The 15,249-nt window shown below is 37.7% G+C and overlaps 1 protein-coding gene across 4 annotated transcripts in view; it reads left to right on the plus strand.

The window, feature by feature from the left end:
• LOC127861613 (uncharacterized) overlaps positions 1 to 13,706 on the plus strand; it is a 78,149-nt gene extending 64,443 nt beyond the window's left edge. For 3 of the 4 annotated variants that reach the window (XM_052400263.1, XM_052400267.1, XM_052400264.1), the window contains 7 exons: positions 423 to 503; positions 948 to 1,169; positions 2,905 to 2,967; positions 4,599 to 4,817; positions 5,906 to 5,968; positions 6,455 to 6,834; positions 8,942 to 13,706. In XM_052400263.1, the coding sequence (XP_052256223.1) occupies positions 423 to 503; positions 948 to 1,169; positions 2,905 to 2,967; positions 4,599 to 4,817; positions 5,906 to 5,968; positions 6,455 to 6,834; positions 8,942 to 8,957 (1,044 nt within the window). In that variant the 3' untranslated portion in view covers positions 8,958 to 13,706. The remainder of the gene's footprint in view (positions 1 to 422; positions 504 to 947; positions 1,170 to 2,904; positions 2,968 to 4,598; positions 4,818 to 5,905; positions 5,969 to 6,454; positions 6,835 to 8,941) is intronic. The other variant, XM_052400266.1, reaches the window with a different exon arrangement.
• The last annotated feature ends 1,543 nt before the right edge of the window (positions 13,707 to 15,249 follow it).

A 15,249-nucleotide genomic window follows, 5' to 3' on the forward strand; every position in this document is an offset into this window, starting at 1 on the left:
TTCCAGGGTTGATCCTTCACTCAACCTTTACCTTCTAATTTGGAATGAGACGTTACGTTACTTTGCGCACTTAAAAAAATAATGAAAATCTTTGGAACAGAAACTGTATCTCATATAATGTCACACTATCCTATATAATGCATCTTGCTACCTTGCCATTATTAAGAATTGCAGTGCAAACTAATTTACTTCACAGGGCAAAAGTTAAATGTTAGGCTCATTCAAAGGGTTCACAGAGGTTTTTATTTAATTTTTACCCCAGCAAAAGGTGGAGGGATATAGTTTTGGTGTTGTCTGTCCATCTGAAACTTCATAGGTGTATAGATATTAATCAGGAGAAGTGCAAGGCGCAACACCCATAACCCTGACTAACTTATGTATCTCACGAAATGCTGCTTTAAAACTTGTAGCCTCTATTTCAGGGAATGCTGTGGGGATATGCTCTGTTAGCTGCTTTTAGTCCTCCTGAAGTGGTTGGTGGGCATAATGCACTGGCAACTACAGTAGGTATTTAGGGTAATATATGGCTAAACTTGAATCTTTTTATCCTTGTTACAGTTATTGTTAGGTTAACGTGTTATGCTGATGATGGTGTTGGTGATCATTATTAGTGGTGACAGGCTAGAGGTGGTAGTGTGGTGATGCTGCTGATGATGATGATGATGATGATGATGATGATGATGATGATGATGATGATGATGATGATGATGATGATGATGATGATGAATATGGTAATTACGATGATTATGGTGATTATGATGCACATGATGACCATGATGATAAGGAGGAGGACGATGAAGATGATGAAGATTTGTTTGAGAGACCAATTTTATATTGTCATCCATGTTTCAGGGTTTATAGCCTAAATATTTAATAAAGTTGTTATTATTTACATAGTATATCGTGCATTTATTTAAATAAAACATGCAACTTCCACATGTCCTCAGATTTTACCCAGTGACGCAAAGAACACGACCTACTTAACCACAACGACAGCCCTTCCGCCGTCTGCCTCCCTGGGGACGTGCCCTGCCTTGGTGAACAATGAATACGTGCCCACGTACTCGTGCAACATATCATCAGACGCAGCCATTCTAGGCATTGTGAGCCTTGGTCTTACTGTGGTCAACATTATTTGCATCATGATCATGGGTGTCCTTGTGCTGAAGGTTTGGAGAAAAACGTTAATTCTAACTATCCTATGAGTTTTAAGCTCACCTATGCAAAACATGCTTTGGGTAAGCTTTTGGCATTGCCTTTTGTCTGTCATGCGTTGTAAGACATTTGTTTTGCATTGTCTGTAAGCTTTTAATAGCATGACATCTCCACCTAAACGGCTAGGCAGATTTTAACGAAACTTCACAGGAATTTTCAAGTTGTTCCAGTCTGCTGCATATGTTCGAAGTCTTGCACTGGACTACAAATCTGAGGATTGCAGGTTTGATCCATAGACCGCCCACACAACTTGGTGGTTATTAAACCATTTTGTACTGTCATGCTTTCCCTACCTAGGATTAAGTTGTTAGTTACTGACGTAAGTCATAGGGTGCCATGAAATGACTGAAATACTGTTAAAAATGGCAAATATTTTGTTTGTTCAAATCATGCCCAGTGGGTCTAATTAATTTTTCCCTGCCTGGGTCTTGGGGGTGGCATGGTTTATTTTAATTATTAAGCATAATAATTTACCTATAAAGAAAAATTCTATTGAATCATAGCACAAAGCTATGATATTAGATATGTGGCATCAGAATGTGCAAATCATGCCTTTCGGTTCAAGACTGTCCACATCCCTTGACACATATGAAGAATAAAGGGCCATCATGGCCACCACTAATATTTATTTTTATCTCTTCCTTGCTATTGTTTTGCCCACTTACCTGCCTCTCATGGAAAATTATCACTATGCCATCTTTCCCTATCAAACTTATTTGTCTTTCTTTATGTGAACAAAGAGGTCCCTTTGCAACTTACTACCTAATGAGTTCATAGTTGTGTGATTCTTTGGAAAAACTGGGCTCAATGCATGTACGTAAAGTATCGTCCCATATAAGGCTAAACAGGGACGACAAAACTGGGCTCAATGCATGTACGTAAAGTATCGTCCCATATAAGGCTAAACAGGGACGACAAAACTGGGCTCAATGCATGTACGTAAAGTATCGTCCCATATAAGGCTAAACAGGGACGACAAAACTGGGCTCAATGCATGTACGTAAAGTATCGTCCCATATAAGGCTAAACAGGGACGACAAAACTGGGCTCAATGCATGTACGTAAAGTATCGTCCCATATAAGGCTAAACAGGGACGACAAAACTGGGCTCAATGCATGTACGTAAAGTATCGTCCCATATAAGGCTAAACAGGAACAACATTTTCCACCAAGACAAGATTTTTGTTGAGAAGAGACATTCTTTAAACGTAAAATGTCATAAAAATGTGAAGTGTCATCCCTGATCAGACTGTGTGAACTTCACAGGCTCATCTGGGACAATGCTTTGCGCAAATGCGTTAAGCCTGATTTACTGGGGCAGGGCTCTTAAGTATGTTGAACTCTGTGTAGGAACGAAAAATCTTCTTTTCATACCAAGGCAGATATATCCAGTGATGTCACTTTACAGCTGTGTTTGTGTATTTCGCTATTGTATCGATCGTGTTGTAAGGCTGATATTTCTATATCTGACTTGAAGGTCAAAAGGGTCAAGGCAAAAGGTGTCGTTTGGACTGGCTTGTCAATATTGTAACAATTATCAAATTGTGTAGCGGATCTGTAATGGTAAAAACAACAACCATATTTGCATTGAGAATGGTTCAGATCTCTTGACCTGCCATGTTTTGTGTACATATATAGACCATTCCTGCTGAATTTGCTCATAAACATGGATAACTCTTTACCCATCAGATCAAAGAAGTGGCCCCGGAGACAGCGGGTCCTAGTAAATCATTCTTCACGGAGGATATAGAGGTATTTGTTTAAATTATATAATTAAATATGCAAACAGTTATAAGCAGATTATATTTTACAAATAGAATAACGTGTATTGCGCCATTATTGTGTCTTTAAGGTTGTTTGAGATATAAATTTAGTTATGCAACCATCCTCTATAATATATTAGTCACAGCATAGCATAAAATAAATATTATAGGTGGTAAGAATTCATACCATGGTGAGAGTCTATACTATGGTAAGAGTCTATACCATGGTGAGAGTCTATACCACAATGAGAGTCTATACCATGGTGAGAGTCTATATCATGGTGAGAGTCTATACCATGGTGAGAGTCTATACCATGGTGAGAGCCTATACCATGGTGAGAGTCTATACCATGGTTATAGTCTATACCATGGTGAGAGTCTATACCATGGTGAGAGTCTATACCATGGTGAGAGCCTATACCATGGTGAGAGCCTATACCATGGTGAGAGCCTATACCATGGTGAGAGCCTATATCATGGTGAGAGCCTATACCATGGTGAGAGTCTATACCTTGGTGAGAGTCTATACTATGGTAAGAGTCTATGCCATGGTAAGAGTCTATACCATGGTGAGAGTCTATACCATGGTGAGAGCCTATACCATGATGAGAGTCTATACCATGGTGAGAGTCTATACCATGGTGAGAGTCTATACCATGGTGAGAGTCTATACCATGGTGAGAGCCTATACCATGGTGAGAGCCTATACCATGGTGAGAGCCTATACCATGGTGAGAGCCTATACCACGGTGAGAGCCTATACCATGGTGAGAGCCTATACCATGGTGAGAGTCTATACCTTGGTGAGAGTCTATACCATGGTGAGAGTCTATACCATGGTAAAGAAAGGCAGTATGATCAAATGTTTTATCTTTCTCTTGCCAAATCAGCCAATCAAAACATGCAAATTAGTCTGATAAGCCCTTTTAGCTTTCTAGTAGCATTTTATCCCCACAGAGAGAAGCCACATAGCAGTCTCTCTATTAGTTGGTCTTCTATTGGTTTGTCTGCATAAAACATTTTTAGTTTTTCGATGAAACTAATTGCACATTTGTTTAATGATCAAATTATACTTAAAATATGTAATTACCCTGGAGTGTCACTGTGCATGACCTTGTTTCATCCACATTGATTCACACAGTCCTGAGTTACTTGCCCAAAATATGTAATTACCCTGGAGTGTCACTGTGCATGACCTTGTTTCATCCACATTGATTCACACAGTCCTGAGTTACTTGCCCTTGATGCATTAGTCTGACAAGCCTCTAGTTTTAGTTTGCCTTTTGGTTCCAAGGTGGCTTCAAACTCTAATGTGAATAAAATATTTCTTGACAATGTGCATGACATTTTGTCACCCCTATTGAAGCACACATTCCTGAGTTACTTGCCCCTGATGTATAAATCACTGTTAGTTTAAGGTTGCCTGTTATTTCTTAAGTGGCTAGAAACTAAAATCTTGTACAATCCTCTAGTTTTAGCTGGCCATTTTGTATTCTAAGGTAACTAGAAACTACAATGTGGTACAACCCTCAAGTTTTAGCTCGCCATTTGTGTTCTAAGGTGGCTAGAAACTACAATGTGGTGCAAACCTCTAGTTTTTGTTTGCCTGTTATTTCTAAGGTGGCTAGAAACTACAACGTGGTACAGAAAGGCAAGAAAGGCATCACACTGGGCAAGCAGCTGCTGGAGGAATACAAGAAGATCAAGGACACCCACGGAGGTCATATCAAGGTCAAGGATGGAGAGGAGATCGACACTGAGACCTCAGACACGGGATCAGACAATGATGAGTCTCTGGACGCGGATGTGGCTGTTGTTGATCTCGTGAAAACTTTGAAGGTGAGATTTGTCAAATATGAGCCGCATTCTGAGATAACAGGGCTTAATGCATGTGCTTGAAGTGTTGTCCCAAACAAGCCTGTAAAATCTGCTAAAATAGTTTTTGTTTAAAAAAGGTCTTTTCTTAGCGAAAATCCAGTTTATGTGGAAATTTTTGGCTGCACAGTCTAATCTGGGACGGCACTTTATGAATATGCATTAAGCCCCGTTTTCTTAGAGCCAATCTCATTTCTGTAGCTATATTGACTGATCACGATGTTTCAGAGATTGTGGTCAGTACTTTGAAGGTGCTTTGTGTACCCTCACAAAGTGGGAGTTATAAAGAAATGTACTTGTCTTTCCGTTTTGTCCATATGTATGTCACAACATTTTTTATCCCCCACATTTGACTGATTTTTGTGGATCTGGCCTTAAATGTTCAGGCATTGACACAAACATTTTAGTTGAGGAAAGATGAGGATGACTCAAAGTCAAGTTCATACTTTAAGGTTAAAAGTTCTATGACAAAGGAAGACAAAAATTGTTTAGGGAAAAGGGCAATATTTCGCGGGTCTCAAAGAAGAAATAAAAACTGCAGTGCACTGTAATGGATTAAAGGTACTATATTACAATACTCTGTTGGACGCTTTTAGGGTAAATCATGCTCAGTAGAAGGGTCGAAAACTGTGGTAGTGGCTGTTTTTGCTGACATTTAGGCTACCAAGTTTGCAAAAGAGGCAATTGAAATCATTATTAATAAGGGCACATATTGGCTTTTACTTTTGAAAGAGCAATGCAGTGCTACAAAACAGCGGCGCAGCCCCACACAAAAAAGGCTTGGGTAGGTAAAACATTTGTCATGTCTGAACAGTGTATTACTCCAGATATACCTCAGCATGCATATTCTCTGATGAGGAATCATGATGACCGTTTATGAGACCAGAAAATCTTGAATGACTTTATAAAAAAAGGGTAGATCCTCATCACACTGCGAATGCGTAGGCGGTTCTTGAGCTGCCCTGGCGGCATCTGACTTACCGGTAGTACTGATTTGCACACAATGAAGCTCATGTACAAACTATTGATGTACATTTATTTGTTTTATTTAGGATGTCCAGCAGTCGCAAGATGTCAGAGCTGTGCTGTCTAAATTGCCTCAATTCCCAGCAGAGGTAAGTCACTTTTTATGCCCCCAGATCGATAGATCAGGGGCATATTGTTTTTGGCCTGTCTGTCATTCATTGTGTGTGTCACAAACTTTAACCTTGGTTAAACTTTTGCAATAACTTTTTGAATATTGAAGATAGCAACTTGATATTTGGCATGCATGTGTATCTCATGAAGCTACACATTTTGAGTGGTCAAAGGTCAAGGTCATCCTTCAAGGTCAAAAGTCAAAAAATACAATCCAAGGGAAGTTACAAGCTTTGAAAGGGAGATAATTTCTAAACCTGCCAAATGATATGTTTAAATTTTATTTCAAAGCAACGCAATAGTGGGCATTGTGTTTCTGACAAACACATCTCTTGTTAACCTTTTGTTTTTTGTTAAGTTTTCAAGAAAAAAAGGGACTTATTTATAAAGAAGTTGGATGAAGCTTCCACTCAAACTAAAAGGCGCATAACTTGTTTAACAATCAGCTCTTGTTCTCCTCACAGGACATCACAGATGACTTGGATGTAGACTACAACGAGGCAGTGAACAAGTTCATGAGGCACTATTCCGATCGCTCCAGCCACTACTTCAGACACGGCAAGAAAGATCAGCGCTTGTTAGAAGTCTACAACACGATCCACAATGTAAACATGTCGAGATCTGTAAGCAGTAGAACATCGGGACTGGCAGATCTGTTTGTGGCAAATCCCACTTTTCAGGCTCCGATACGTCCAAGACACAGGCGGATCTATTCCCATGGACAGGAAGGTCAAAGTACAACACCCCAGGAGCCAAAAGACAGTGTGCTGTACCAGAAACGGCGTGGCACGATGGACGCGGGTCGGGAAGTGAGATTTCATGACGAGGAGCGGCAGAAACTATTGTAATTAGTTATTTTTCTCTTGATTTATGCTAACAATGCAAAAGAGAGTTGTGTAAACCACACTTGTATCGCCACAATCTAGCTTTAAAGCTGACCGTATAAAATGCACAGTTGTACAGTGTACTACAATATAATCCACCATTTGTTCACTACAATCTGGCAATGAAAACAATAAGGAAGCTGTCGAAACATTCTGTTTAGCTATCAAAGCCACACTTTTCTGAAAGTTTCATGGGATATGAATCTATTTTAGTTTAAACCTATTTATTTAAGCCCTATTGCATCAAAAGCCTAAGGCTAATAGTAACGCTGTCGAGTCTGTTTCCTGGGCCTATAACCAGTACTTGGTGTCTTTAGGGGAAATCTTAAGAACGCTCCCACGGTGGGGATCAAACTCGTGACCTCCCTCGCTAGGAAGACACCAGATCCACTACACCACTGCCGACTTAAATCTATCAAAATCTCTTAAGTCCTTGAATCTATTTTAAGATTGATTGTAATTGCCTTTCAATATAGACAGGGATATTTCTCATTGAAGATGTGTCAACATGTAAATTGATGTGCACACATCGGGCTGTGTTTGTATTAGTCCACACCAAGTGTAACCCAAGGACACTACAGGTTTACTTCTGTCCGTTCATGTGTCCGTCCGTCTGTCCATCCCAATTGGTATCCTGTCATAGTTCATAAGTAGCCTAGCTAGGTTTATGTTTTGTCCTATTTTATTTGTAAAACAAACAAACAATAGCTAAAAAAAATATTTTACAGTCGACTCGTTATCTCATAGTCGGGGGGAACAAAAACAAATATCGAGATAACCAGAGTTCGAGATATCCGATTAGGTGTTTTCAAAGAAAAAAAATAGACGAAAAGTTACCTTGTTTTTAACATCTAAATACCTGCTAAGTGGTATTACTAAAGCCGTCATCGTGTGGCATAACTACCCTATCTTTTACCTAATATATACGCGTTTTTATGAGGCACCATTTAATTTGCTATTTAATTTAAATGCTTAAAATGATGTTTTAAGTGTTACAGAATTGCATGAACACATGTGGTTATCATTTTTCTAAACTGTAGAGTAAACATTCGGTAATGTTGCTATTTGAAGTTATGATGCAATTGACGTCCAATCAAGACGAGGGTTTTCCATCTGAACATGCGTAAATCACGTTCCGGAATACTGAACTGTACATGTACATTTTGTTATTTGAAATGCAAAGTTCAATCGATTATTAGTACAGGATAAAATAAAAATGAAAAGCCATTCTGAGTCTTATATGTAATATTTTTATTATCATTCTGACCAATTGCCATGCAATAACAGAGCAGCACATAGACATTGGCATTCATTAAAATCCAAATTTGCAACGGTTTATATACGCAAAAATATAACTCTATGCATTATGGAATGTTGTTTGTAAAAACAATTAGTCTTTTGGCCTTTCGGCAGGCTGTGTATTAATTGCAGTTAAAGTGACAGGCCTTACTCAAGTGGTAATGGCTAACGACATTACACACGTGTGGTCATTGATGCAATTAACGAATCAATTATCTACCGCACATTATCGGGAGCAACCGGGCGAAGCGGGACGGTGAAGAATCCAAGAAAACATTTCTCACCTTTGCCGACATTGGGACAGGTTTTCGCACTTCGAGATAAACCACAATAAATACATGTAAAATCGAGACTCGGGACAGATTTTTATATCGAGATATCGAATTATTCGACATAACGAAAATCGAGATATGCGATGTTTATTAATATAGATAAAGAAGGAAAAAAGTTGGGACATTGAGCTTACTTCGACATATCGAGAATATCGAGATATCCGATGTCGAGATAACGAGAGTTGACTGTATATTGATTTTACAGTCTTGAAATGATTCCTTTTCTTAACTTCTTATTTGATAATTATTTTTCTCCATCGAAAAATCACCCGATATTGTGGCCCGAGAATTTGTTTCATGCGATTTTCTTCTAAATTATTTCAAACAAAACATTGCAAAACCATGATTTTAATTGATTTGTGGGAACGGTAGCTTGTGTTTGCTCATATATGCAACATATGTGTGATTATTGTGTTTGTTGTGCACTTTGAAATAGGCCCTATGAAGTGTAAAGGTAAACACATGCTTATTTGACCTTGCTCTGAACTGTTTTGGTAGCAAGCACCCAGTGAATGTCTGATTGTTAAAGTTCTAGTAAGGTTTCATCCATCTGCATGTAGTTTCGTCCTGGATTGGCCTGCCAATACTAATTTTACTAATCCACTTAACATTTACTTTTTACTTACTTACTTGTTTGTGTATATTTAATAGTCATATCGTAATACTCATTCATTAACTGCGTATGTAAAGTTGCATAATACAATATATACTAAATATATTAATAATTTTAAGTTTTTGTATTTCTTGAAGAAGTATTCTCGCTCTAGTACCCTGTATTTCCCTATTTCTGATAAAATGTTATGAAAGACCCTCTGCAACCAAAGTATACAACATATAAATTCTAGCTAAAAATATATGTAGACCAAAAAATTGTACTTTGTTTAAATTTCTTGTGCAAAGTATCATTATAAATATGATATTGATGCTAAGCAAACATCATATATCATAAGAAGACAATAAAATGTCAGTTTTTAAATAAATAAATTTGATTTTGGGGTGTTGGGCACTAACAGTGATTTTGCTTGTTTGTTCTGAAATATATTTTATACAAATATATTAATGATACAAAATACATGTATATGCATGTGTGCATTAGTATGTATAGATATAATGGATTCATGCATATGCACTCATGCATTATTAGTGAATGTTATTCATGTTTCTAGTTGTTTTTCTTGTAGCAAGTAATGGTGACATGGTGATGAACATGTGGAGTTGGTGTGCACAGTGTTGTTGGATGTTGCAACGTTGCCACTCATGATCTTGGCTTGCAGAAGGAGGCGCTTACCTGGCTCTTGCAGCTTGCATGTGACCTATGTGGCATCCATGATCTCAGCTTGCAAAAGGTGGAGAAGGCTTGCCTTGCTCTCCCAGCTTGCTTGTGACCTATGTGGCACTCATGATCTCGGCTTTCAGAAGGTTGAGAAGGCCTGCCTTGCTCTCCCAGCTTGCTTGTGACCTATGTGGCACTCATGATCTCAGCTTGCATAAGGAGTAGAAGGCTTGCCTTGCTCTCCCATTTTACTTGTGACCTATGTGGCACTCATGATCTCAGCTTGCAGAAGAAGTAGAAGGCTTGCCTTGCTCTCCCATCTTGCTTGTGACCTATGTGGCACTCATGATCTCAGCTTGCAGAAGGTGGAGAAGGCTTGCCTTGCTCTCCCAGCTTGCTTGTGACCTATGTGGCACTCATGATCTCGGCTTTCAGAAGGTTGAGAAGGCCTGCCTTGCTCTCCCAGCTTGCTTGTGACCTATGTGGCACTCATGATCTCGGCTTGCAGAAGGTGGAGAAGGCCTGCCTTGCTCTCCCAGCTTGCTTGTGACCTATGTGGCACTCATGATCTCGGCTTGCAGAAGGTGGAGAAGGCTTGCCTTGCTCTCCCAGCTTGCTTGTGACCTCTGTGCCACTAGATATGAGTCTTGCTCTGGGAAAACAGTCTTAAATTTATGCGCGTAAAGTGTCGTCCCAGATTAACCTGTGCAGTCTGCACGGGATAATCAGCGACAACACTTTCCGCTTTTATTGTATTTTTCATTTAAAATGGAGTCTCTTCTTAGCGGAAATCTAGTATAGCTGGAAAGTGTCCTCACTGATATGCCTGTGCAGACTTCACAGGCTAACTGGTATGACACTTAATGCACATGCATTAAGTCCCGTTTTCCCCAGAGCCTGGATCATATAGATTTGCTTAAAATTATATCATTTTAAATGCTTCCTCTGCATCTGTGATATTATTGTCATCTCCGTCTTTTACGTGTTTTCATTATCTGAAATTTCAATTTTAAAAATGTATTATGAACTTAGTTCTCTGGCATTATAGATCTGATTTTTAGCACAGCGTTTTCCGAGAAAACCCGAGGTATTGTCATAACCAGCTCGCCATGTCGTCTGCCGTCCGCTTTGTGCTAAAACCTTAACATTGGCTCTAAAATCAAAGTGCTAAAACCTACAACTTTGAAACGTCATATGTAGATGCACCTTGATAAGTTCTACACGCCACACCCATTTTGGGGGGTCAAAGGTCAAGGTCATTGTGACCCCTTAAAAAAATTGAAAAAAAAAATTTCTGACAAGCTTTTATTTATTCAAAACTGCACCCGTAGCCGCGCATTGCACCCGCCATGCGGTGCTCTTGTTTTATATCAAGTATCATGTTTTTAATTTTTAGATTTGTCCTGACAGTTGATATGCGTGTACACTTGATGTATACCGGTATTTAAAAGTTGACAAAGCTTGCATTTGTTGATATACATTTATTGTAATAAAATTTTTTGTAAATGTCTGGCCTGTATCTAAATGCTGAAGAAACCGTCCCAAAGTCAAAATATTTTTGTCAACGGAGGGGACTTAAGGATTGTGCTCTGTGCGTATGTCTGTCTGTCACTTTTTTCTGGATCCTGCGATAACTTTAAAAGTTCATCATATTTTTTAAAGAAACTTGAAAAATGGATAGATGGCAATATGGACATTATGCATGTCATTTCATTTTGTTTCTGCGTCAAAAATTCTGGTTGCTATGGCAACAACAACAAAAAATTCTGACAATAGTGGAGCCGGTAGGGGACATATATTGCTTGGCAATAGTCTTGTTTTTTCTGTTTTGAGGAAAAAAACGGTTATTAGATTGGCGAATGCGGGCGTCTCATGTAAACTAATCTTCTGCTTAGTCTTAGCTTAGCAGTAATTAACTATTCCTGAATGCTCTAAGCAATTAAGCTTTTATTTCATCTTGTGATTTATGCTGCAATGTCATTGAATTGGAAAGCAAACAAAAAATTAAAACATTGTTAAAAAAAAATAATAAAAGAACTGGGGAAATATTATGATTAAGGCATATTCAATTTTTTTAAGAGTCCACGATGTCATATTTTCAAAATCACTGGTTTAATTGTTTCAACAAATTCTTGTAACTTTTGAGTCCATTAATTAATAGCCTTTTCCAGTTCTTGTGAAATTAGCACGTGTGTGAAACTAGCCTAATCAATCCACTTCAGGAGCTTGGTTGTCTGCAAATGAGTTTGAAATAAGAACCCTTTCAAGCTATGATTGCATGGTGAGAGCATAAAATTGCCTCACATACAAGGACCCAGGTTTAATATACACATGCTCTCAAAAGCTGAAGAAATAGTCAATGGTATTTAAACATCATTTGCACCAAATTGTTTAATATATCCCATTGCTAGAGCGATCAATAAATATATGTGAATAAAATGATCTAACATATTATTAAGCTTTTGGAATAGCAACTTACATAATCATTAACTGCCAATGAGAGCATTATCCAATCACATATCAAAGAGACCTATTCTGTTTGTAATAGTGATGCTTAATTGACTTCCTTTGATGAGAATTATTTTCAACATAACAAGCAAGTTTTTGTTTGTCTTCTTTGTTTTCGCCTTGCCATCTTTAATGTAGCAACTTCAGGACTGGTATTGAACTTTTACATGAAGTCTGAGCATTCTTTTGTTGTCACATATTAAACGGTACTTTGTTTTGTGAAAGATATATAAACTCACATGAAGTCACTTTGGTCTTTTTTCTGTTAAATATGTACATTTTAGAGATGCCAGATATGCATCAAGTTCAGCTACTATTTTAGGCTTCCTAAAATCTATGGAAGTCATGATAATTTGAAAATGTGTGTTATTGTTTTGTTGTTAAGTATGTATTATTTTATTATTAGTTTGAATATAGCACTGTGTTTATGTATTACTTAATTATAGTTCCTATTAAACATGAAATATGAGATATGCTGTATTGTTACTTGCTTGAATAAAACTTATGTGTCCATTCATACTATGTTGTGATAGTAATGCTCAAATGGTTTTAAACATTTAATTCAACTAATACTTCGCAGCAAACCCATGCTTGCCTGTATTGTTAACCACAAGTTGGATTGTTATACTGTATACTTTGAAACTTAGTGAACCATTGTCATTCTGGATGAAGAAAATTACTGTTTATTATCCTCTATTAAAATTTAGAAGAGTAAAGCCGCTTTTTTCAGCTTTGACATTCCATAAAATCATGATTTTCCTCATAAGTCATTTAATGGTAAGTGTTATCTTTTTTATTGTCACAGAGTTTAACCAAATTGTGTGTTTTATCTATTTTATGTGTCAAGCCTTAAAATCTGCTGAATACCTTTTGGCCTCAAACTTCCAGTTTGAACTTAAAAGTTGACATTATTTAATACATTTCTTCTGTTTGGTTGAACTAAGGTGTAGGTCGCATTAATCATTATTAATAAAAATTGTATTCTTTTTAACTGTTCATATATATTTAGTTATTTGAAAGAAGTTTATATTATTATTTTAACTTTTGTTTCGAATTGCATGCGGTATTCAGTACAAAATGTGTTGCTAAACGGCATTTAATCAGTTGGTATAATATTTGTTGTTGTGTAGCTCAGTTATTTCCCTTAGGCTGCCATCGTCTTCAGATAAAACGACGAGTCGTAATATGATTAATATCTGAACATGTGATAATAAAGCATAATGGATTGCATCGGTTATTCCACTGCGTTTTCGGTCAATTTTTTCCGAAACAGCGTTGTTTTTTGTATACCATTTTTATCAACTGAGCTTGAACAATTAGATACATTTTCGTGTGTTACTTATATTGTTGAGGTATTCTCATATTTAAGATGTGTTACATTAATGTATTTTATTTGCGAGATTAAAGTCAACCAATAGTGTGGGTATTGTTTTATTTTGCTTTTGTAATAGACGAGGGGCTTATTTTGTTTTCATATTTGGTGAATAAATATGAAGACTATAGTAATAGACCCGCGTGTGTTGGATTTAGGGGTCCAAACCAACGCCCATGTTTTATATATAATAATTAGGTAAATCTCAAGAAGTGATTATTTTAATAATAAAAACCTGAAAACTAATTATGATGAAGGCGGAGTCTACATTCGTCCAAAAACAACTAGCGAAAAGGTAATCAATTTGAAAAGATGCACAACAGATTGATCGCACGAACCCAAATGAAGCAGTGTGTCGGACGGCGCCCGGCAATTTTTCTTTAACCCTCAAGCACCATTGAGCATGCGACGAAATCTTCGAGACCCCGTAACACCACCTTGGTAACACCAAGCCAATATTTTAATATTATGTGCGCTTGATTGTTGTTGTTTTTCTGCCGTTATCATACTTTATTTTGGGTATCTACCTATTTCATCATCTAGGAAATATCAAAAATAAGTCAGTTGTCAGCCTTGTGAAATTATTTAACATTTCCTTCCCCCATCTCAACAAAGCCCGGAACCCGCGCTTGAAAATTAACGTGCGTTCGCGGACACTCGGAGATACGCATGTTTTTAGTGTGAATAATTTTAAGATTACGAGTCATTGCTGTGCCTTTCGTTTATAGATTCATCGACTATCACGCGTGAGGAAAGTAACATCATTTCCTCTTGTAATGACGTGGTGTTTAATCCAAATCACCTGGGTGCTACCTAGCGGTGTATCAAACACTTCTATAGTGCGCCTGTGCTAGTCACGTTCTGTGCGTCATTTACGTAATTAAACGAATAAGCGATGTAAAATGAGGTATCATCTTTTATTATCAAATCCTCCGTAAAACGCATATAGGCTAATCCGCAATACAGACAATAGTAAAAAGGAAATCAAATCGGTATATATCAAAACATTATATTGTTGTGACGGGTTCAGTAGTCTTAGGTAAAACCGTGCAAAGAACTTCACAAAATGGCATTGAAGAAAATTAGTAATAGCGACAAGGAAACGATTGAGCATCACAATTAAATAGTTACCAGGTTTATAACAAACCACTTACTCATCGGCATAAGGTCACTGAACTAGTTTAAGATGAGAACGTTTATGATGATAACATCATTCCAAATATGAGCTCGACAGAAGATATTTATCCAATTTATTTATTATGCCCCCCTTCGAAGAAGAGCGGTAATATTGCTTTGCTCATGTCGGTCGGTCTGTCGGTCCGTCCACCAGGTGGTTGTCAGACGATAACTCAAGAACGCTTGGGCCTAGGATCATGAAACTTCATAGGTACATTGATCATGACTCGCTGATGACCCCTATTGATTTTGAGGTCACTAGGTCAAAGGTCACGGTGACCAGAAATAGTAAAATGTTTTTTGAATGATAACTCAAGAACGCATACGCCTAGGATCATGAAACTTCATGGGTAGATTGATCATGACTTGCAGATGACCCCTATTGATTTTGAGGTCACTAGGTCAAAGGTCAAGG

The sequence above is a fragment of the Dreissena polymorpha genome, chromosome 16, assembly GCF_020536995.1.
Source record: "Dreissena polymorpha isolate Duluth1 chromosome 16, UMN_Dpol_1.0, whole genome shotgun sequence".
Taxonomy (NCBI): Eukaryota; Metazoa; Mollusca; class Bivalvia; order Myida; family Dreissenidae; genus Dreissena; species Dreissena polymorpha.